Source organism: Pogona vitticeps, chromosome 10 (genome assembly GCF_051106095.1).
Source record: "Pogona vitticeps strain Pit_001003342236 chromosome 10, PviZW2.1, whole genome shotgun sequence".
Classification (NCBI taxonomy): Eukaryota; Metazoa; Chordata; class Lepidosauria; order Squamata; family Agamidae; genus Pogona; species Pogona vitticeps.
In genome coordinates, this window is record NC_135792.1 from 947,754 (window position 1) to 969,684 (window position 21,931).

The window sequence follows — 21,931 nt, forward strand, 5'->3', positions numbered from 1 at the left end:
GCCATTTCTTCGCTTGCTTTCAGAGTGAGACCTGTCACTCCAGCTTCATTTCAGGGTGCAGTTCTGACTGCTACGACCTGCCCCAACACCAAAAATGGGGGGGGGGTCTCTGCCCTAGCCCATGGGAACTGTACAGTATGTATGGAGAAATGTTTGCATCGCTCATGGGGTGGCCATGTGCCCTCTTTTATAGAGAACAGTCCTCTATGCAAAGGCCTCCTCAGAAAGCACCCTCTTCTGAAAGTGTCCTCTGACAGATGGGCTGTCTTGTCTGTGTCCAACTTAAAGAGAAAGCTCCATCAAGGTACAGAGTTTCCATATAAAGGGCTTGGAGGAGTGGCTGGAGACTTCCCTCCCTCCGGTGAGGGGATTCTTATTCCGTTTGCATTATAAAAATCCTTTCTGACTTTGCATCCAGACGTATAGAACGTGCATGGTGAAACTCTGTACCATGTTAGCGAAAGCGCTACTTTTAGATGAGTCACTTCTCCTCTTTAGCACACTTTTTGGGTGATGTACCAGCGACATCCCCACCGCCACCCAGCCCTCACCTTCCTGGCATCGAAAAATCTTCCAAGGACCGTCTGCTGCTCTCCCCCCCCCCCCCCCGGTCTCTCATGGGGAGCTGGGCTGTGTTACATACAGCACTGATGTTACCTGTCTGTCATGGGTTTTGGAGGGAAAGTTCCATCCTATGGGGAGTGGAAGGCGGGACATCAGGAGGAGGGGCTGTACTGTATAAATAGGTGATGCCTGTGTGGTGAGAACACACACACTAGAAGGAGACTCTGGGTGAAGAAGCAGCAGCTGGGAAGAAGAAGCTGTTGTGGGAGTCTGTGTGTCAGACAGGGTACTACTGTGTGTCAGAGTACCAACCTGATAGGTTCAGGTGTCTGTTGGTTAGCCAGAACTGATAGGTTCAGGGTCTGTGCTTTAAGTTAAGGGTTCTGGGTGAACCAAACTGTATGCTTGTATGAGTGAGAGTAAGCCACGTTACTTTATTTATTCACCTGATTGTTTATTTTTCCCTGTGTGTATTTAAAATAAACCTTATTCTTTTTATTGTTTAAAAATCCATCCCTGGTCTGTGTGACTTCTTACAGGGAATGGTTGGTGGCAGCTTAGTGTAACTGTGTGACATATCCCAGTAGGTCTGGGTTTGTCACATTGATTGGTGTCCAGCGTGTGGGATACGACTGGTCCAGTTGTCCAGCGGTCCAGCAAAGCCTTGGCAGGTGTGCCCAGAGCAAGGGGGGTCTAGTCAGGGACAGTCTGAGGCGCGTAGGTAATCTTCTAGGTGTACCTCACGGGGAGGTGCGCTAGTAGAAGAACGTGCCAACTGGGGAGACTTAGATTAAGGTGCTCTGAGGCAGCCTAGTTTCGGCGGGAAAACGCTGAGGCAAAACTGCGTAGCAACAGCGAGCTAGCTTGCCAGCTGAGAGGCCCCGCCGAGAGGGGGGTAGGCTCTGACTCGATACTGTTGCAAATAGTGCTGAAGAACAGCAGCAATCTCTAGGGAAAGCTGGTTCTGAGGCAAGAGGAAAAAAGTGGTCGTTTTATTTTGAGGCTTGACTTTTTAAAGCAGCCTGTTCTGAGGGGGGATTATGCCCTTGACTCGAAGCCAGATAGCAGATATGAGTGAAGTGAAAGACCCCCAGATTGACCAAGGTTCTGAGGATGAATTTGGCTCAGTGCAGGGTGACAGCACAGGAGAGCAGGACCCAGAACTCAGAAAATTGCTCATAGTCCAACAGCATGAACTGAGGATGAGGCAATTTGAAATGGAGAGATTGGAAAGAGAAGAAAGATTGGAGAGAGAGAGAATGGAAATGGAGAGGGAGAGAGAGAAAATTGCTCTGGAAAAAGAAAGAATGGCGTTTGAATCAAGAAAACTGGAAATGATGAACCAGAACAATAATAACAATAGGGATTCTGAGGGAGGCCAACTGTCTAAAGCTGACCTGAAGAAATTCCCTGTGTACCACAAGGGAGATTGTCCTGAGGTGTTCTTTTCCTTAGTGGAAAGGGCGTTTGTGGACTTCTCAGTGAGGGAAACTGAGAAGATGACCATCATGCGATCTTTAATCAGTGGTAGCCTGGCTGAGGTTTATGCCGAGATGCCTGAGGAACTGATGAAAGATTTTGCAGAGTTTAAGAAACTGGTGTTTGCCAGACATGGGATAAATGCAGAGCAGCTGAGACAAAGATTCAGGTCCCTCACGAAAAAACCAGAGCAGACTTTTACCCAAGTGGGGGCCCAATTGGTGAGGCTGCTTGAGAAATGGCTATCGCAGGAGGGGACAGAGACCTATGAGCAGCTTAAAGACTTGATAGCCCTGGAACAGTTCTATTCAGTCCTGCATGGGGAATTGAAATTCCAGGTGAGGGAAAGGAAACCGAAATCTGTGGCAGCAGCCGCAGAGATCGCGGATTTTATTTCCCAAATAAGAAAGCCCTTGGGTGAGGGGAAATCTGTGGGTAAACCCAAAGAAGCCTACAGCAAGTACTCTCAGGGACCAGGGAAAAGCCAGCAAGGGGGAGGGGCCCATGGGGAAGGGAAGCCCTCAGACATGAAACTAAGACCTCAGAATTTGGAGGGAAAACCCAAACAAGAGGAGAGAGAATCAAAATACACCAGAAAATGTTATTTCTGTCAGGGAAAGGGTCATCTAATCTCAGAGTGTGAGAGATTGAAGCAGCTAAAAGGAATGGTGCCTCAGAATTCTAGTGGGACCAAGCCAAAAGCTGTGTTCTGTGTCCAGAAAGAGCAAAGCTCATTGTCACTGAGGGAGCCTGTTGCCATGGCTACTCAGTCTGGAACAGCTACCTCTGCTGATCAGGCTGAGGAAAATGGTCCTCTTATAGAGGTGAAGCGCTGCTTGCTGGTAAAAACAGATTCTCAGTTGTTTGAGACAGCCGGGGTGGACGTAGGAATACTTGACCGTCAGTATAGGGGGCTGCGGGACACTTGTTCCCAGGTAACCCTGTGCCATCCAGATATTATTCCTCGGGAGTTTATAATCCCAAATGAGAGCATGAAGGTGGCAGGTATTGAGGGGCAGGTAATCTCTCTGCCAGTAGCAGAGGTACCTGTCAACTTTCAAGGCTGGAGGGGAGATTGGCGGCTAGCGATTTCATCGACTCTGCCAGCAGCCGTGCTCGTGGGAAATGACCTGGCTGAACATGTGAAACGGGTGCTAGTGATTACACGCTCACAAGCCACCACGGGGACAGTTCAGGGGGGTAATGATGAGCCAGAGACGGAAGCAGAGGGGAGTTCAGAAGCTGTGGTGGAAACCTTAACCACAGACAGCAGATTTGGACAGGAGCAAAAGGCAGACGCCACTCTCCAAAAGTGTTTTGAACAGGTGACTGACGCCCAGCTAACACCTGAAACCCCAGTGAGATTTCTGGAGAAAAAGGGGATTTTATATAGAGAGACCCTGAGGAATATCTCAAAAGGGGGAGATGGGATCAGAAGTCAGCTGGTGGTACCTGAAAAGTATCGCCCCATGATCTTACAAAGGGGGCACTCTGACATGTTTGCTGCACACTTAGGGGTGAACAAAACACAGCAGAGAAGGGTGAAAGGGCCCCTTGATTTGATCAAACAAAATTGGGAGCAGATCACCCAGGATGACCCACAAGACGTTGTGACATACATAGACACCTTGATGAATGACCTAAAGAGAAATCTAGAGCTGGCAGCAGAAAACCTGCAAGCTCAGAAGGTCAGACAGAAAACATGGTATGACCACAAAGCTAGAGAGAGGCACTTTGACCCAGGGGAGGAAGTGCTTTGGCTTAGGCCCTGCAGAGAGAATAAACTGCAGCTCAAATGGGCAGGACCATATAGGGTCATTTCCAAGATGTCAGACCTGAACTACCTTATAGAGCAGGAGGAGAACCAAGCAAGGAGGGTGGTTCATGTGAATGCCCTAAAACCCTACTACAGAGGGGAACAGAGGGTTTTATTTGCGATAAAAGCAGCTGAGAGTGAGGAAGCGGAATTACCCTTCTGGGAGGGTAGAGGGGAAGTAAAATACAACCCAGAGGAGGTAAAGATCAGTCCTGCACTCACCCAAGACCAGCAGCAAGAACTAAAAATGCTGCTTAGTAAATATCAACAGGTGTTTTCCAACAAGCTGGGGATAGTGAAGGGAGTGATGCATCGGATCCACACAGGGGATGCACCCCCGCAGGCAGTATCCCCATACCGAGTAACGGGACCCTATAGGGACAAGGTGCGGAAGGAGCTGGACGAGATGCTGAGGGAGAACATAATCGTCCCCTCTTCTAGTCCTTGGTCCTCTCCGATAGTCCTTGTGGACAAGCCTGATGGGAGCATTAGGTTTTGTGTCGATTACAGGAAATTAAACCGTGTAACCACTCCTGATGCCTACCCAATGCCCAGGCTAGACAACCTGATTGAAACCATAGGGGGTTGTCGGTTCATCTCATCATTGGACCTGGTAAAGGGATATTGGCAATTAAGAATTGATCCCAGGGATCAAGAAAAGACTGCCTTTTGCAGCCCTTTTGGTCTCTATGAGTTTCGAGTCCTGAGCTTTGGTCTCAGAAATGCACCAGCCACATTCCAAAGGCTGATGGACCAGACCTTGGCAGGGCTCAGTGACTTTACAGTGGCCTACATTGACGACATAGGGATCTTCAGTAATACCTGGGAAGATCACCTGATACACCTGGAGTTAGTGCTGCAGAGGTTAAGTGCAGCAGGGCTCACAGTAAAGGCCAGCAAGTGTCAGCTGGGTAGCCCAGAAATAAAATACTTGGGTCACATGGTAGGGGGAGGAATGATAAAACCCCTGGAGGCCAAAATAGAAGCTGTTCGTGATTGGCCTAGACCCAACACCAAGAAAAAAGTCAAATCATTTCTTGGGTTGGTGGGCTACTACAGAAAGTTCATCCCGAGGTTTAGCGAGATTGCGGCTCCGCTGACCGATCTGACGAGGAAGAAGGCTGATGACCGCATCCCGTGGACCAGCGACTGTGAGGCGGCGTTCCAGAGGTTGAAGGAGGCGTTAATCAACTATCCTGTCCTGCGTGCTCCAGACTTCGACCGGGAGTTCATCATCTACACCGATGCGTCTAACAGCGGGGTAGGAGCAGTTCTGTGCCAGGAGGATGAGAATGGTGACCAGCATCCAGTGTCCTACCTGAGTAGGAAACTCCAAAAAGGTGAGAGACATTTGGCAACCGTGGAGAAGGAGTGTTTGGCCATAGTCTACGCGATCCAGAAGGCCAAGCCTTACATCTGGGGAAGACATTTTGTTCTGTGCACTGACCATTCACCACTGCAATGGTTAAAGACAATGAAAACCCACAATAGCAAACTTATGAGGTGGGCTTTAAACCTACAGGACTATGACTTTGAAGTGAAGGTGGTCAGAGGGTCAGTGAACTGTGTTGCTGACGCCTTATCAAGAAGACCTGAAGAATGAAGACGGCGAAAGAACATGGACTATATATATTGATGACAAAAAGTAAATGTATCTGTTTTTTTTTGAAATTGGTTTGTATGAATAAAGGTAAATTGATGTAATGTATATGGTAAATGTTTAAATGATTATTTGCTATGGTTAACTTAGAATGTAAGTATGAGTAAGTATTATATGGTATGTATAACTGTTTTTGTATGTTTTATACAGGTTGTTTTTTGGTGAAAAGCACCTTAGCTTTCCCCCTACAAAACAACTTTTAAAGAGGGGAGGTGTTACATACAGCACTGATGTTACCTGTCTGTCATGGGTTTTGGAGGGAAAGTTCCATCCTATGGGGAGTGGAAGGCGGGACATCAGGAGGAGGGGCTGTACTGTATAAATAGGTGATGCCTGTGTGGTGAGAACACACACACTAGAAGGAGACTCTGGGTGAAGAAGCAGCAGCTGGGAAGAAGAAGCTGTTGTGGGAGTCTGTGTGTCAGACAGGGTACTACTGTGTGTCAGAGTACCAACCTGATAGGTTCAGGTGTCTGTTGGTTAGCCAGAACTGATAGGTTCAGGGTCTGTGCTTTAAGTTAAGGGTTCTGGGTGAACCAAACTGTATGCTTGTATGAGTGAGAGTAAGCCACGTTACTTTATTTATTCACCTGATTGTTTATTTTTCCCTGTGTGTATTTAAAATAAACCTTATTCTTTTTATTGTTTAAAAATCCATCCCTGGTCTGTGTGACTTCTTACAGGGAATGGTTGGTGGCAGCTTAGTGTAACTGTGTGACATATCCCAGTAGGTCTGGGTTTGTCACAGGCTGTTCCAAAGAGCAGGAGCTTCTCCATTCCCCCCCGGCTCTAATGAGAAAAGCTTGCACAGGCTCCTTTGGGGGCACACAGGGGTGGGGGGGGGGCAGAGGTATGGATCCAGCCCTTCTTTGGCTGGGCCTTGGATTGTCCTCCTGCAGCTTCACTGCGATGCCTCCATTGAGCTGGTCACATGGTTCCCTGTGGAATTCATCGGATCGTCATGATTGTTAGCTGATTCTGTGGGGTGCTGCTTTGTCCTGAATTTTGCAACCCCTTTTGCAAAGCAGAAGCTGGCCTAACACGTCAGAGGCTATGAATGGGCTTCTCCTAAGTAATTCACATCCTTCCATGGGTACATACATAGCCCATTTAGGTGCTTAAAATCTTGGACGAGCATCTGGATTCCCGTTTCTAGAGTTCCGGCGCTCGAGACAGGAGGTGAGAGGGTTCAGGAGCAGTGAATTAATGGGGTTTCTCCTGACTCATGCCATACGGTGTCTGAGCCTTCTCCCTCCCCTCCTTGGCTTTCATTGCCACCCCCACCCACATCACCCCCTTTCCCAGGCTCCAGGGTTTTCTGATTAACCCACTGCTTTGTGCCTGGGCAAAAGTAGGTGGACTGGGGAGGGGGAGATGGAACTATGCCCCCCAGATCCCAGCTGAATGGGAGTCCCCGGCTGGAGCCAGACTAGGATGGGATTAGAGATTACAGGAACCCCTGGCAGATGGAAGTGGGGGGGGGAGGGAGAGAAAATGCCCAATGACTGTGTCGACTGCAATCCGTGGTAGAAATGCAACTCTTCGGAAGGGGCAGAGCAACATGGGAAGATGAGGAACAGCTATGACTTGATGGAGGTTTTCTTCCATAGAAGCCTGAAAGTGCTATATCCAGCCCTTGCGGAAAGACACTTTTTGGACTACAGTTCCCAGAATCCCCAACAAGCAGGGCCCCCCAGATAAACCATCCCATCAGTACAACAACAAAAAAATAACCATCTCTACTTAATTGGATTAACCCTGCCCTCCCATCTGTCCCTTACAAGGCAGCCTCGATGCTTGTCGCTCGGGGAAGGGGGTGAGGGAGGGCGCGCGGTGTTTCCATCGGAGGGACAGATTGCATCTCGTGGCCCGTGGTTCGTGGCTTGCCAGACAGACGGCCGTTTGCGCAGCCTGGAAAATCCCATCCAGCACATTGTTTGTGCACCTGTTGACTGAGCTGAGTCCATCTGGAGCGCTCCGTGAGGGCAGCCTCCTCTCCAGCTGGATCTCCTGCCTCGCATCGCTTTCTTCCTCCGGGCGGTCTGGGAAGGAGCAAGAGGCTGCTGGGGGGGAGGCGGGTGGAGAGACACAGGGGATAAAGGCCATCCCACATTGAAGAGGGCCCCCCCCCTTTTTAAGGCTATGCCTATGATGCGCTAGAAGTGGCAAGCCAGAGAGCCTTATGGGACGGTGAAGACGGCCAGCTGCCCTCCATGAAAACAGGCACAAGGGGCCAACCCAGATCCCCACCTCATCCTGCGAGACATTTCTCCAAACTGGCAGCCTGTGAGAAGCCTTTCCAACTTGCTAGGCTTGCATTCAAAGGACAAATCTAGGGCCACGATGGGGTCAAGTGGAAGGTAGTTCCTCAGGAAACGACAGCCTGAAGACCAGTCCCTGAAGCAGAGGCTTTTTGCCACTCAGAACCAGCCAACGCAGCAAAGAGTCCGGCTGGTTGCTTCACTGTCGGAAGAGAAATGGCAAGGAGGGGGGGGGGAAGCTTTGGTCAGGTTGAAGCCACCAAATTCGTCAGGTGCACAAGGAAGGAGCCAGACAGGTGGGTCCCCTTCACAGCCAAAAGGCAAGGGCGGCTCCCACCGCTGGAGGTTCCCACCATCCTTCACACCTTCATCTTGATCTCTTGCTTGCCTTGCAGTGATGAAAAAGCCTGGCTTCTCGCCCAAACAAAGGTGTCTGATGGGTGCCTTCTGTCTGCCTTATAGCTCCCCGTATTTTTGCATGCACAGCGATTAACCCTCACCCTGGTGCTGCAGCAGCCCTAGGCATACGAACCCTGGACTACATCCCTTTGAACTCATGGAGGTTTACTTCTGAGTAGACACTGAGAGTTTTGAATACACCCTGTTGCAGTCTCTCTCCCTCTGTGCCAACCGCAGCATTTTACATACCCTTCACGGCTGTGTTCATTCCTGCTCTCCACCCCCCACCCCACCCCCAGCACCACCACTTTCCTCTACATTAAGCAGCTTCTTGATTAATTATAGATTGCAGGAGAAGCTTTTACTGCATTGGAGTTTACTTCTGACACTGCCCCTATTTATTTTTTAAAAGTAATTACAAACCGGGCATAAAAGCTACGGCTTAATAATGGGGGCTTGATACGTGACAGGGTCAGAGATGTCTTATTAATGTTGATTAGGAAGCCCCAAGAAAGGGCTGCAAGGCTGGTTGGGGGGGGCAGAAAACACAGGAGGAGGAGGAGGAAGAGGAGATGGTGGCCACCTTCAGCTCAACGGAGAGCTCCACCTAGCGTGGCTGGAGGATGCTGGGCATTAGAATCCAGAAGGTAACTTTCCCAAACTCTGCTAGATATCTAAATGGTCTGAGACGCTGCTTGGTTTGAACCGCCAGGAGGCTTTCTGCGTCTTCTGTTTTCTGCCCAGGCATGTCCTCCATTGACACATGGCTAAGACTGAGAGAATTCAGGATCAGAGAGCCATTTATAGCCCCAGAACTGCCCAGAGTCTGGCCGCATCCTGAAAGCTAGCAAGATTTATTTGGCGTAAGCCTCCGAGGACTGGGCAGTCTCCATCAGCATAAGTAGGGCGTGGGCTACAGTCAACAGAAGCGTCTGCCAAATCAATCGTAGCCATGGGAGTTTTTGCGGATTGACGTACCCTTGTGTTAGAGCGGCCACTGACACATCACTGAAAAGAAGAATAAAAAAACTAAAATAAAAGAGCAAAAGAATAATGTTACACACGGTTCCTGTGTATATACAGATGCAAAACTAAGAATGTTTTTTTCTTCTTTTAAACAGCATGGCAAGATTAGGACCCGGTGACTCTCTGTGTGCCTGTTGCGCAATCAGCCCATCAGAGGATGATGGGGATCATGGTTTAGGCACCTGGCTGCACTTTTCATTGTACATGTGTGTGTGTGTGTGTGTGTGTGTGTGTGTGGTGTCGTGTGTGTGTGTGTGTGTGTGGTGTCGTGTGTGTGTGTGTGTGTACCTTTCATTGTGCATGTGTGTGTGTGTGTGAGAGAGAGAGAGGTGTTGTGTGTGTGTGAGAGAGGTGTTGTGTGTGTGTGTGTGTGTGTGTGTGTTTGTGTGTGTGTGTGTGTGTGTGAGAGAGAGAGAGAGAGAGAGAGAGAGAGAGAGAGAGGTGTCATGGCCCGGCAGTGGCAGCAACATCAACAACAGCCCAGAGCCCCTCTTGTTAATATTCTGCGCCAAGTCAAGCAGAAGGGAAGCCTGGCATTTCAGTGTCTCCCACCGACAGGGGTGGCTTCTGATTGAAATGTTTTGTCTCCCACTTGACAAACGCATTATCGCCACTTCACAGGTTTCTTCCCCTTCAAGGCCTCTGGGATAATTTTACCTCTGTACTGCAGGAGCACACACCCTGTGGGGAGTGGAGAGGGAAAGTGTACAGGGACGCACTCAAGAGCTGCCCCAAAAGGATGCAGACTAACCTTAAAACACAGAGTTCCCAAGTCTGAAAACATCATAGCGGACACCAGCCCCCTTTGTATCCTCCACCACAGCCCCCAAAGTCAACAAAGGGGGCTGTGGTGGAGGATACAAAGGGGGCTGGTGTCCGCTATGATGCTTTCAGCTTTGGAAATGATACATTGGGGGGAGGATTACAAGTCTCACAATGGCCCCCTCCAGCTCTGGCTGGGCGAATCTGGGAGTTGCGGCCGAGAAACAGTCATGCTTCTTAGACGCCGGAAACATGGTTCTGCATTCCAGGGCAGACTGCATGAAAGAGAATGAAGTAAGTGAGAGCAAAAGCAGGAGGGAGGGGAAGAGAGAGAGAGACCCCAAGTAAGGACATGAGGCTGGGGCTGACCTTCCCCAGAAAGGCAGAAACCCTCACACCTTGAGAGTCCTTGTCATTGAGCACTGCTTCCCTCTGCTGGATGGCAGGGGGTTCCTGTCCTGTGTTTAGTCTGCAAAAGAAGAGACGCTGCAGGGGTCCCTCTGAAATGGCCCCTCCCTGACTGACACAAAGAGCATGCTGGTGCTGCTTTCTGGCTGGGCTTTCACTGTGCGCATGCACAGCCTCCTTCCACAATTTTTACAGGAGGCCCAGGTGATGTTACCTTTCACCTGTAGCTCTCCCCTGTTTCCCTGCCATTTCTGTCTTTTGTTTCTCCTTGCTTTTTTTCCTATTAAGGGAAGGGAAAAAGATGGAATAGCTGTAAAATATCTTCCTAGCATGAGTGCTAGGAGAAGTCCTCCCTCCATAAGCACTCTTTATTTTCAGAATCTCCTAACTTATTTTGTGTATGGGACCCCTCCCAAGCCACCGATCAAGTGTTCTACATACAATATTTTCCTGTCTTATAACATTTTAAAAGTAGAAGGTGATGGTGGGAGAATAGGCCTTACCTCTTCAAGCTGCACGTGCCATGTAATCGTTTGAAATGCTCTTTCACTAAAAGAAAAAGTCACTGCAAGTAGAAACCTCGGAAGTCAGGGATAAAGTTCCAGCAAATTCTTTGCCAACTGTGCTGTTGTAAATGCTTTATTTCTGTTCATTTATGGAGATTTTTTAATAGAGGGAGGAGATTTCAGAGCCCTGATTTTCAGAGTCAAGTGGCACAGTCCGGTCTGACACTTAATTCTTCCTGGAGGAGTAGACCAGGCTTGAGATAAAAGGCCCTACCCATAGCACAGCCTTGCACAGGTGTGTGGAGGGACAGCGACAGTCTGGTGGTCTCAAAGGCTTATCAATTATAAATCACACCTCCAAGAGGGGAAAAAAATCATGACATTGACATAAAGATCACAAGGCCTTTATACCACAATGCTCTGGGGGCCCTGCTTAATTGGCGCTCTCATTTCCAAGCCTTTAGGGTCTTTACTCCACTCAGGTTTGCAAGCTGTTGTCTGAATTCATGATGAGTTTGACGCGGGCCTTCATGAAATGAACGCTGGAATATGAAAACAAGGAGAATTAGCTCAAGAAGAAATGTGTGTTTTGGAAGCCTTTAGCAGGAAAGAAATCCATGGAATGGCCTGCCTTTGTTGTCTGTCCCCCGCTTACGAAATTGTACATTCACTGCATAAATGCTCTCAATGACAGGACGTCATTAATTTACGGGGTTACTGTAAGTTGGAACCACCTTGACAGCATCTAAAAGCATCAAAGCATCTTCAAAGTGCAAGCAGGTGGGTTCACATTGTTGAATAAATGAAGAAGCAAACATCATTCTTGTGGGGCTCCAAAACTTTAAATATGTTCAATGGACTGAGTTTTAGGTAAGAAGGGGGCTTTATTATTTCAGGAACAAAGAAGTAGAACTTACCTCTTGTGTCCACTTTAAGTCACAATTAAGGTATTTAAAAAAGGGTAGAAGAGTGCACCCATATTTTGTGCGAGGGGCTTGGTCCATGGCCTGAACTGCTCTGCTGTTGGGGGGGGTTCAGCTCCGATCATAACTTGGTTTTGCTTTGGGTTCTTCTCCCTTTTCCTCTCTTTTCAGATACTTTCCCCCATCCTGCATCACCTTCTTCTTCCATCAACAGAAATGCTATTAGCATTTCATACTTTCATGAACAGAAGCAACCCACGCGTTGGGGGTGTGTGTGTTTCTGCACGGTGTGCCTGAGAATCCGGTGACAGCCAAGCCGGACCATTTGGCGAAGGAGGTTTTAATCCTGGCTCGAAGTTCAGTGAGAAGCCCATCAATACTAAATAACCTGTTGTAAGATTTAACAGGCAGCTCTCAGTCTGGTGCAAATTCAGGAAATGACCTGCCTTTACTCCTGTGAACCTATTACAGTACTACCCAGAATCCCCCCAGGCAGCCACGGCCCCTTTAGGCAACACAGCAAGGCCATGACGTAATATGCACACAACAGGGGTGAGTGTGTCGAAATGACTAGATAGGCGGGATATAAATACAATAAATAAATAAATAAATAAATAAATAAATAAATAAATAAATAAATAAATAAAAATGAAGTTGTCCTGTGACGTCACCAAAGGGCACAAATGAGGTCACCTCCTGTCAGGCAGGTAGAGCCCCGCCTGGGTCGCTACATCCCCCCTGCCTCCACCACCCCGACCCCCGCCCACTCCTGCGGGTGTGACGTCAACACGAGTGACGTCACGCGGGCCCCCGTTCTTTGCCGGCCCCCTTGTGGCCCGGAACCTTTGCGAGCGCTCCTGGCTCCGTCGGGGGGACGCTTTTCGCGGACGGACCAGGTGTCCCGGCTCTCGACTCCGGTGCTCTGCTTCGCCCTCTAGGTGAGGCTCCCGGTTGGGGGGGGGGCGAGTGGGAAGGACACGGGATGAGGGGGGGCTGGCTTTTTCTCTGGAGGACAGGGTCGCCGTCTAGGCTATTTGGGCGCCCCTTTTTCCAAGGGGAGGGCCCATCATCGCCTAGGCAGGCGGAGAAGGGAAAGGGGCCCCTGCTCTTTCCTCCCCCCCAATTTGTTTTCTTTTTTTTCTTTGAGGGGGAAGGTGGCATTTCTCTCCTGGCCCCCGAGCGAGGGGGAGGGGCGGTAGAGGGGGGTGTAGAGCTTGAGAAAGAGGAGGAGGGGGGCGCTTTAGGACTACAACTCCCAGAATCCCCTTTGGGATATGGCTGTCAGACTACAAGTCCCAGAATCCCCTGCCTGCCCCTGGGGACGGGGCAGTCCTTGGGCTACAACTCCCAAAATCCTCCAGAGGGTCAGGAAGGTAGGAAGATCTGGGCCTGGAGAGAAGTTACTTCCTTGGAGAGCAGCTCCCAGATTCCCCCAACTCTGCTAGATAAGTAACTTCTCCCCTCCCTCCCCAAACCCGGTTCTGGATCCAGAAGGAGACAGACAGACAGACAGACAGACACACACACACACACACACACACACACACACACACACACACACACACACACACACACACACACACACACACACACACACGCAGTGTCACGGGTAGGCTTTCAAGGAAGAAGGTGATTTGGCTTTTGCTTCCCATCTTCATAAAAACATTGTTTCTCTTGCACACGCATGCGCACATGCACACATGCTTTTTTAGGTTGCACTTCTAGAGAAGAAGATGTGACAGAGGGAAGAGGGCAAGCAGTTGTCATCAGACATGTTCCCCGCTGGTGTATGACACATGTAGCTGCAAGCTCTTCCCACGCAAAATCAACAGCTTACTTCAGGGTGGTTGCAGAAGTGGGGAAGGTTGATGAAAACACGCAGAGACTTTTAGTTTTGATAACGGATGAGATGAGCACTCATAAAATAAAAAAAAAGTCTCATTCTTGGCAGGTTTCCAAGCTTCTTCATTCTGCGACTCCCTGGCAAGGTTTCCCAATTTCCCCTGAAAACAGGACTGTGGTCTCTCTTCTCTTTTCTTTGTTATTTTCCTGTCTGTTATTCCTCACAGGAAACAAGCAAATTCTATGCAACTTATTTTCCTTTCTAAAGAATCTTATGCAGAAAGGGGGTCAGTTCTGCACAGGAACTGTAATAATCCTGTGAGGCCTCATACTTATTTTGCCACTTTCAGGTGAATCCTTTGCTGAGAAGATTTGATGATTTTTCTGCCCTTTCCAGATGAATTCTGCTGTAGTAAGGGTACCGTTATAGGAATTGTGAACATCCTGTGCGTCTTGGATTTGTTTCAGAAAAAATATATATGACTGCAAAACGTCTGAGAGATCCCATAGAATGGTTGAATCCATGCATGCATATTATTTGGTTCAAGATGGGCCTAACTGTGGGATGACTGTGAAGAGCACTGCACATCCCTTCAGCTCTGGCTAACACACTTCCTTTCATATTTCCTCCCTGCATAAACTCTGAGCCTTAACCTCACAGAATCTCCATGCTCTGGGAAACCAAGTCACTGTTTTGCTTTTATGACAACCCATCCTACTTTGTCTCCTCAAAGATTGCTGCAACACAAAGGCTACACTCCCCTCTCCTCTTCATGTCCCCTCACATCACTGGCTACCCCTTTTCTGTCCTGCCATGTTTTGGGGAACAGCGGTGTTTATGTCTCTTGAGTGAATTCTGCATCAAAGACATTTTTAGACTCGCAAGTTGTTGGTTTTTTAATTGCCTTAATTGAACAGAAAACATAGCATGTTTCTTGGCCATTCTTGTGTTTTTTCTGTCCTAAGGGGCTGATGAAGCTATGACACCAGAATTCTGGAGTTCACGTTGAACCGCCCCTGATATTTTGCAGGGCAACATTGCCTCAATGAGAAATTGTTATTATTTAGGCCTGCACAGTGCTTTGGTGTTTTGTTTTGTTTTTGTCTGCGGTGACATTCTCTGGACAGAAAAGATATTTGTCAGGTTGCTAACAAGGTTGATGTGCCGTCCTTCATATGTAGTCGAGGCTCTTCATATTGACTGTCTTTTCTGGTTTCCTCTGCAGCACTAAGGCACGCCAGGGAAATGCTGGGCCCCTTGACATTTCCAAAGAGAACTTGCTTGATCCAATTTCTTGTTCGCAGCTCTTGTCCTCTGACATGGAACTGCCCAGGCCACAGGACTCCTCTCTGTGTTTCCAAGAGCCTTCATACCAGCAGGATACCTCGTTGTAAGCAGGTCTCCCCTGTTTTTACCAGGGCATTGGCTTTTGGAGAGAAAACAGCCATTGTTGACCAAAATGGTGAGCACACCTATCAGGACCTCTATGCACGAAGCCTCCACCTGTCCCAAAAGATCTGTCGGACTCTTGGGAACTCGAGCGGAGACCTGAAGGGGGAACGGATTTCCTTTCTGTGCCCTAATGATGTCTCCTATGTAATTGCCCAGTGGGCTTCATGGATGAGTGGGGGCGTCGCTGTTCCACTGTACAGAAAACATCCTGTATCTGAACTGGAATATTTCATCCAGGATTCTCAGAGCACTCTCCTCATTGTAGAGGGTGGGTACTTGGATAAAATCACACCGAGTGCTGAGAAACTAGGAGTGCCTGTGCTCTCGCTTCCTAAGTCTGGGAAGTCTGATTCAGTGGTGGAGGGGGCCCACTTGGAAGCCGGCTGCCCCATTTCAGACTGGGAGGACAGACCTGCCATGATCATCTACACAAGCGGCACCACCGGGAGGCCGAAAGGAGTCCTCAGCACTCATCGGAATGTCCAGGCTGTGGTGAGTTTGTATTTCGTCTGTTGGATTTGGGCTCACTTAGGAAACTCTTCTTATTAGAATGGGTCTTGCCTGAGAACACAGGGAATCGTAAGGAAAAAGGGGCTGTTTCTGGACTTACGTTCTGTGTGACTCTTTTGCCATCAGCCTTTGTTTGAAGGGTAGGCTTCCAGACAGATTTAAACCACCAGTGTGCGTGTTGATGCTTTTTGGATGGCTGCTCCCAGAATTCCTTCCCTAGCTTGGCTACTAGCCACGCTACCTGGGGAATTCTGGAACTGCACTCCAACCACACTCCCCAAATCTGTACATCTGTTATGTAAACTGCAGCACCACTATTTTACACTTCTTCTTTGCTCTGCTGCATCTTCTCCTCTCAAAGAACCAGAGGTGCCAGTTTGAACTCAGAGCGGTATTCCCTCTCTTGCCTGCTTTGTGTGGTTATAAGACGACTGTGAAGGCACCCAGTTTAATCTGTTTACGGCTTCAGTTGCTGATCCCCAAGGCAAGAAAATCCATTAGCTCCCTGAGCCAAAAAGAATCAGAAGTGTGGAGCCAGCCGGCTGCTGTAACAGCACCAAGTTCTCTGCCTGAAGTGTATAAAACTGCTCCCTCAAGGAGACAAAAGCTCCAGGCCTTGCAGCTTGAGCTGATCAGGGAGTTCAGAGCGTCGCCTTCCTCTGCACCTCTCCAGTGAACTGTGGGTTCCTTCTACTGGTTGCAGATCTTGATCAGAGCTTGGAAGAGTTACTTCTAGGGACTGTAGGTCCCCGCAGTTGAGGGAGTCTGGGAGTGGCCGTCCAGAAACATACATTTTCTATGACCTCTGATCTTGATAAAGAGACTGAATTCTCATTATTATTTTATTTTTTTTCCTTTCAGTGGCACAATCAGTAATATCAACCGAATTGTGAAAAAAACCATAAAAGTGGTGCCCATAACTTTCTGGATGGCACTACTTTGTCAATGGCTGGCGTCAACTGTGTGGCAGCGGGCATTCTGCCCTTCAGAAAGACTTACGCCAGCAGCAGCGTGTCTGTGGCCTTCACTCCAGATGTTGTCTTCTTACTGTTTTGTCTAAATGCCCTTGCAGATAACCGGGCTGGTTGACAAGTGGGAATGGAGAAAGGACGATGTTATTCTCCACGTCCTGCCTTTGCACCACGTCCATGGGGTGGTCAACAAGCTGCTGTGTCCCCTCTGGGTGGGCGCCACCTGCATCCTGCTCCCAGAGTTCAATGCACAGACGGTAAGTGGGCCAGGGTTCAGAGGGACTGCCACTTACCCACCAGCTTCAAGGATTTCTTTAGGAAGGGCCTGTTGCCAGTAGCCAGTCCTCTATGCAAGTCAGAGACACCCTCCACTTTCTAAATCACTTACAGACTTCTTAAATCTGCAGATGCCAAAGTGCTGTGCAGCAATATTTTTAAAAAATACAATAAGCACAAAGGACAGAATATTTGTATTCTCCATGAAATACCTAAGAAGCAAAGCAAAGCGTGCTGTTTATACTCTTCCCTTTGGCACTTAAGGCACTTTCTGGGTGGTTTACAATTTAATTATGCAGACTGCATTTTGTGCTGGATACTTAATTTACCAGCCTGGGGAGGGTGGAAGGCTGAGTCAACCTTAAGCTGACTACCTGAGCCTGGCAGGATGAAACTCAGGTCTTGAACAGAGTCTTGACTGCAGTACTGCAATTTTAACCACTGCACCACAAGGCTCCAAGAATGTGCACATTCTTAGCTTGCATCTAAAACTACAGATGGTTGGTGCATGTCACACTTTAGAGGCAAATGTGTCCAATATAGTTAAATGCATTGCTTTGTTTTTAATACCCTACTTGGAATGACTGCAGAGCAGACCTCAGCAGCAACCAGGAAGGCCTCTCCAGATTATTTTAAGGACGACATGGGTCTGGAAGAGAAAAGGCTGGCCAAAGCCAGTTAGAACTGGCCGTGCTGTGAGATGCTTTGGCTTCTTGTCTAATGAAGTAGCTTTTCTAAGCGCTGGGAAAGAGGGGAAGCTTTTGTGCCTTAAAGTAAAGAAGAGATCATTCTTGAGATTATTGTCATACAAGGTGTGATCAGCATAAGCGTGTTGTGTACAGGAGGCTTGTGAAACATCTTTGCCACCTAGTATCTTTTGTAAGAAAATCTCTGAAGGGCACAGAGCATAGACATGTACGCTGACTGACTCTTTCCTGGGGGCAGCCAATTAAAACTGTTCTAAATAGCAACCAAAACAGAATCTTTCAGACTAATCTCTGTGTCACCGTTGCCATTTCAGCTCTCAGAGTCTCTTTTCTCTGTGCTTGCTTCGTGCCCTTCCTCCTTTCTTTCTCCAGCCTGTCTGGACTTAAACCTGTATGGCTTTCTTTGGGATGATGTGGCTGTTCCCTATCATCTGAACAGGCGTGACTGAGAAGGTCTTCCCACCCCGCCCTCAACCCCACGTATGTGCTCCTCTCCACTCTTTGTCGTACCGCATGGAATGCCAGGGGCAACTTACTGGCCCGTTGTTGGACAGACCTCTTCTATGATATCTGGCCAAGGAGAGGGAAAGTCGCTGATACTTTATATTTTGCAGATGCACTTTCTTCATCCCTTCCATGATGAACATCTTGATGGCTTCCCTTGGCTAGAATTGGCTGCTTTTCCATGCAGGAGTCTTGTCTTTTGACCTCTCTGTTTGGTTTGGTTGGGTCAGCCTGTGCTCACTTAAATGGTGAGGCCCAACGGCTGTGGATTTCTTTTACTCCCGCTGAGCTGAAGTACAAATTCTTATTTCTCTTAGGTGTCTTCTGTTCGTTTGTGTTTAATAAAAAGAAGTGAGCGAGCAAGGCCTCCTTGAGGCTCTTTTCCTTTCTTGGCCTCCTCTATCCTGTGATACGTTTTTGTGCATCCTGCGCCTTGTGGTGCTGGTGCGGGTGGCTGGGAAATCCTGTGGTTGTCAGCCTCTCCCGCACCCAGAGGCACACTGCCGCCCGTCCCTGCAGCAGCACAAACTTCATGCCAGATGCTGAGATCGTGGCTTTGTGAGAGGAGGCCGCTTTGATGTGTACACTCAGTCCCCGGAGAGGACGCTGCAGTGGAGCAGATGAAAGCCGTGGCATCGGCCCCACCACCCGTGTTTGTGACACAAGACAGGCGCGAAGGAGATGAAAAGATCTGAGCCGTTGGGAGTGATGGGTAGATCTGGGAGCCAAAATCAAAAAAAGGGGGGCAGGGCGTCTCTTTAAAATGCACCCTCTGTCAGGTGGAAACCCGGCATTCCTAGGAACAGTGGGAATTGTATTCCTGTTGCAAAGCCTATCTGTTGTGACTGCTCTCTGTGGATATTTGCGGGGCAGGAATTCACCCAGCCCCTTTCCGTCTATTGCTCCCGGCTTCTAAAGCTGGTCCCCAGTATTTCATTCAGACTAGGACGTTGAAGAACAAGGATGATGTTGGTCTTTGAAGTGCCAGAAGGCTCCTGTTCTCTTCTTTTGTTGAATTGTATCTATTGGAATTGAGTCCCAAGGGCCCCTCTGTGTATATTTACATCCCGTGTCACCAGAAGATTCCTTGTCCCTTACATCCTCGAGCTGTCCAAACATTGGCAGACACCCGGTCTGGTGGTAGAACCAGCATTCTCGTTGAGGCGGACGGGGTGGAGTGGAGGGCTCTGGAGAGAAGTGTCTTCGTCAGAGAGGTTAGCAGAGGGTGGCAGGCGAGGGCAAGGAGGGGCACCCCTCTCGATGGTCTCCCCTGCTCTCACTTGCCCTCTCTTGTCACCTTGGCCCAAGAATTGACTGGCCAGGGAGCAGCTGCCTGGCCTCTTCCCTTCTGCCAGCTTTCCAACACAGTAAAGGCCTCAGGAGAACCGAGTGTGCCCTTTAAAAAAAGAGAAAAGTTGTTTACTTTTTTCCAGCTATTTCGCCATGGTTTTCTTGAAAGGCCCTCCCAAGGGGGCCGGAAAGTGGTTTGATTGATATGACAAAGGGAGTGCAGGAGGGTAAATACAGGGCTTTCTTGTGGAGTTTAACACAAGCTGCCTTGGAGTGGCGGCCTATTTTCACCAGCTGTTTACAAAGTGCCCCCTTCGCTACTGAAATCGGCTCTTGGAAAAGCAGCGCCGTTTCAGCAGAGGATTTCACAGAAGGAGCCGACGCTTTTTCTTCTGCCTTTTGTATTTCTGTTTCTTTGCACCTCGAGAGAGCAGTCAATTACAGGGTGATATAAAGAAACCCGAACGGCAGCTCAAACACTTGACGCGCCGATCAAAACAAAGCTGGGAACCGGCCTCCGAAGCTGTTGCCGCCGCCATCAAGCCCAGCCTTGAGTGATCCTGGCACGGGTTCAGGAGAAACCGCAGCAGCACGCCCAACCTTTCTAATCACTAACACTTCATTATATGCAATAAATACTTTATTATTACAGTGTTTATTAGATTACTTAATTTGCAGCGTGCCTTTGCAGCGGGAGAGACGGGGTAGTCTGGCTTTGGTTAGTCTTTGTGGCAGGGCAGAGCATTGGCAAGCTCCGTCCTGGGCCAACACAACCGGGAGGGACCTCAGGTTGAGCATTGGGGTGGCCCCTAAAAGGCCCCTTGGGATGGAGTCAGGGCAGAACGACCCTTCTCCTCTGCTGCTGAAGAACCTGAGGGTGGTGTTGATGGATCTTCATAGCAAGATGCCATTATCGGTCTGCAAAAGATGGCTAGAAATTAAAAATGCACACACCTGTGTTTCTGGACGACCGTCCTAAAAATCTCCAGGGCAGGTTTCTGGAAGTTGCGGTCCCACCATACACAAATCTTGCATGCTTCTGTTAGAAATCTCCTCCAGCTAAGCTATACCGCCATCTCTTTGCCTAAATAAAAAACTATTTATTTATAGCCAGGTAGCAGCTGTCGTAGCATTACCAGTAAGGTCATCCTGCAAGTTTAGAAAGGGGAGAAATGCAGCAGGACCGCCTGTGTGTAGATCTTCCCCCAAAAGACATTGCCGTTGTGAATGAACCGCCAGTGAAGGAGATCCTTTGGCTTGTTTATGCGTCCTGTTCTGGGGTCCAGCTGTTGCGCCGGAGTACCCAGGTTGCATCGCAAAGCCGTGGGGGATTTGGAGGTTGCTTCCCCTTACGGTTTTGGTGCTTCCTTGTTGCTGCTTCCAATGTGGAATTCGTCGGCTCCTGGCTAGGTGTTCCAAGAGCAGGGTCACTTCTTCACATGCAAAGAAATACTCACAGATATGCTGACGTAAGTGTGTGAGGCTGGTTGCCCTTTGTGAATGGGAGGTGTGTGTTGCTGGCCTGAGCCAAGCGTGCCTCTTCTAATTCTCTTTCCAGCACCATCTGCTAGAAGAGCCTTGCTAAAGGTTTTCCTACCTTCCTTTTATTGGAAGTTATTAAAGGATACTACTGCCCATTAATCATTTATTAATCGAAGGTTTAGCCATGGCTCACGGGCACCTAGCCTCGCCACCATCTGCTTATTACGCAGCCTGCCGTGCGGTGCTCCTGAAGGGCTTTTCTCCGCTATGGACAGATCCACATTTGTTGATGGGGAGGCCAGCCTCCTATGAGTGTTGCTGGAACAGCTGCCTAAAGGGATGGGTGGAGCATAATCCTGCATACGTGGAATTGGGACTGAGTGGGGCTTAAGGGCTCAGAAGTTCCTTTTGGACCTCCAGACCCAGAAGCCTCTGAGCCAACCTGGCCACCACTGGCAAAGGGTCATAGTCATCTCCCCAAGCTGTGATGAGCCCGGTAATGCCATGTGGTGTGTGATTGTAGCAGTGAGCGGGGTGGAATTTCATAGCAGTTTCTATGACCTGTGCTGTACTCAGAATGAGGAGGTATCTAAAATTGGAAGAGTTGGGGGGTTTTCGGACTCCGCCTGGCAGAACCCTGGACAGCAGCAACAACATGGCTGATGCAAGATCTGATGTCATCCCCAAAAGGTGTGTTTCTGAGCGCTGGTGCCCCCGGACATTCTTAACATCCTGAAAATGGGGAAGAGGCACCCTCACTCGGGAGTAAGATCTGGTTAATTAGGGAGGGCTTTCACAGTTCTGCTTGAGGGAAGTTGGCAGTGTTTTCATCCCCTAACGTCCGCCTTGATTGACTCGCCTTTTCTCCTGGCTCATAAGAGATACTGGTGGGACCCACACAAGGGAGCAGGCCAGCCGTGGACGGATTGCACCAGATCTATTTCTCACAATCCTCCCCTTGGAAAAAGGTCTCTACTTTGCCTGATCTGCCATTTGTCCTCAGCATCTGTTACAGAGTAATGCCGTTTGATGTGGAGGTGGGGGTTGTGTGGAAAGGAGAAGGAGACGGGGTGATTTAAAAAAAGAAAAAGA

The 21,931-nt window shown here is 48.9% G+C and overlaps 2 protein-coding genes across 4 annotated transcripts in view; both read left to right on the plus strand.

The window, feature by feature from the left end:
* The first annotated feature begins 636 nt into the window (after positions 1-636).
* On the plus strand, positions 637-6,260 carry LOC144584419 (uncharacterized). Its single transcript, XM_078380498.1, has 2 exons — positions 637-883; positions 918-6,260. The coding sequence occupies exon 2, from the start codon at positions 1,605-1,607 to the stop codon at positions 5,460-5,462; it is 3,858 nt and encodes a 1,285-aa protein (XP_078236624.1). The 5' UTR covers positions 637-883; positions 918-1,604; the 3' UTR covers positions 5,463-6,260.
* A 6,326-nt stretch (positions 6,261-12,586) lies between these two features.
* ACSF3 (acyl-CoA synthetase family member 3) overlaps positions 12,587-21,931 on the plus strand; it is a 52,060-nt gene continuing 42,715 nt past the window's right edge. Inside the window, exons 1-3 of one of the 3 annotated variants that reach the window (XM_020788339.3) lie at positions 12,587-12,742; positions 14,873-15,591; positions 16,682-16,837. In XM_020788339.3, the coding sequence (XP_020643998.3) occupies positions 14,893-15,591; positions 16,682-16,837 (855 nt within the window). In that variant the 5' untranslated portion in view covers positions 12,587-12,742; positions 14,873-14,892. Of the gene's footprint in view, positions 12,743-13,043; positions 13,178-14,872; positions 15,592-16,470; positions 16,838-21,931 lie in introns of those variants that run through there. The other 2 variants (XM_072980451.2, XM_078380499.1) reach the window with 2 other exon arrangements.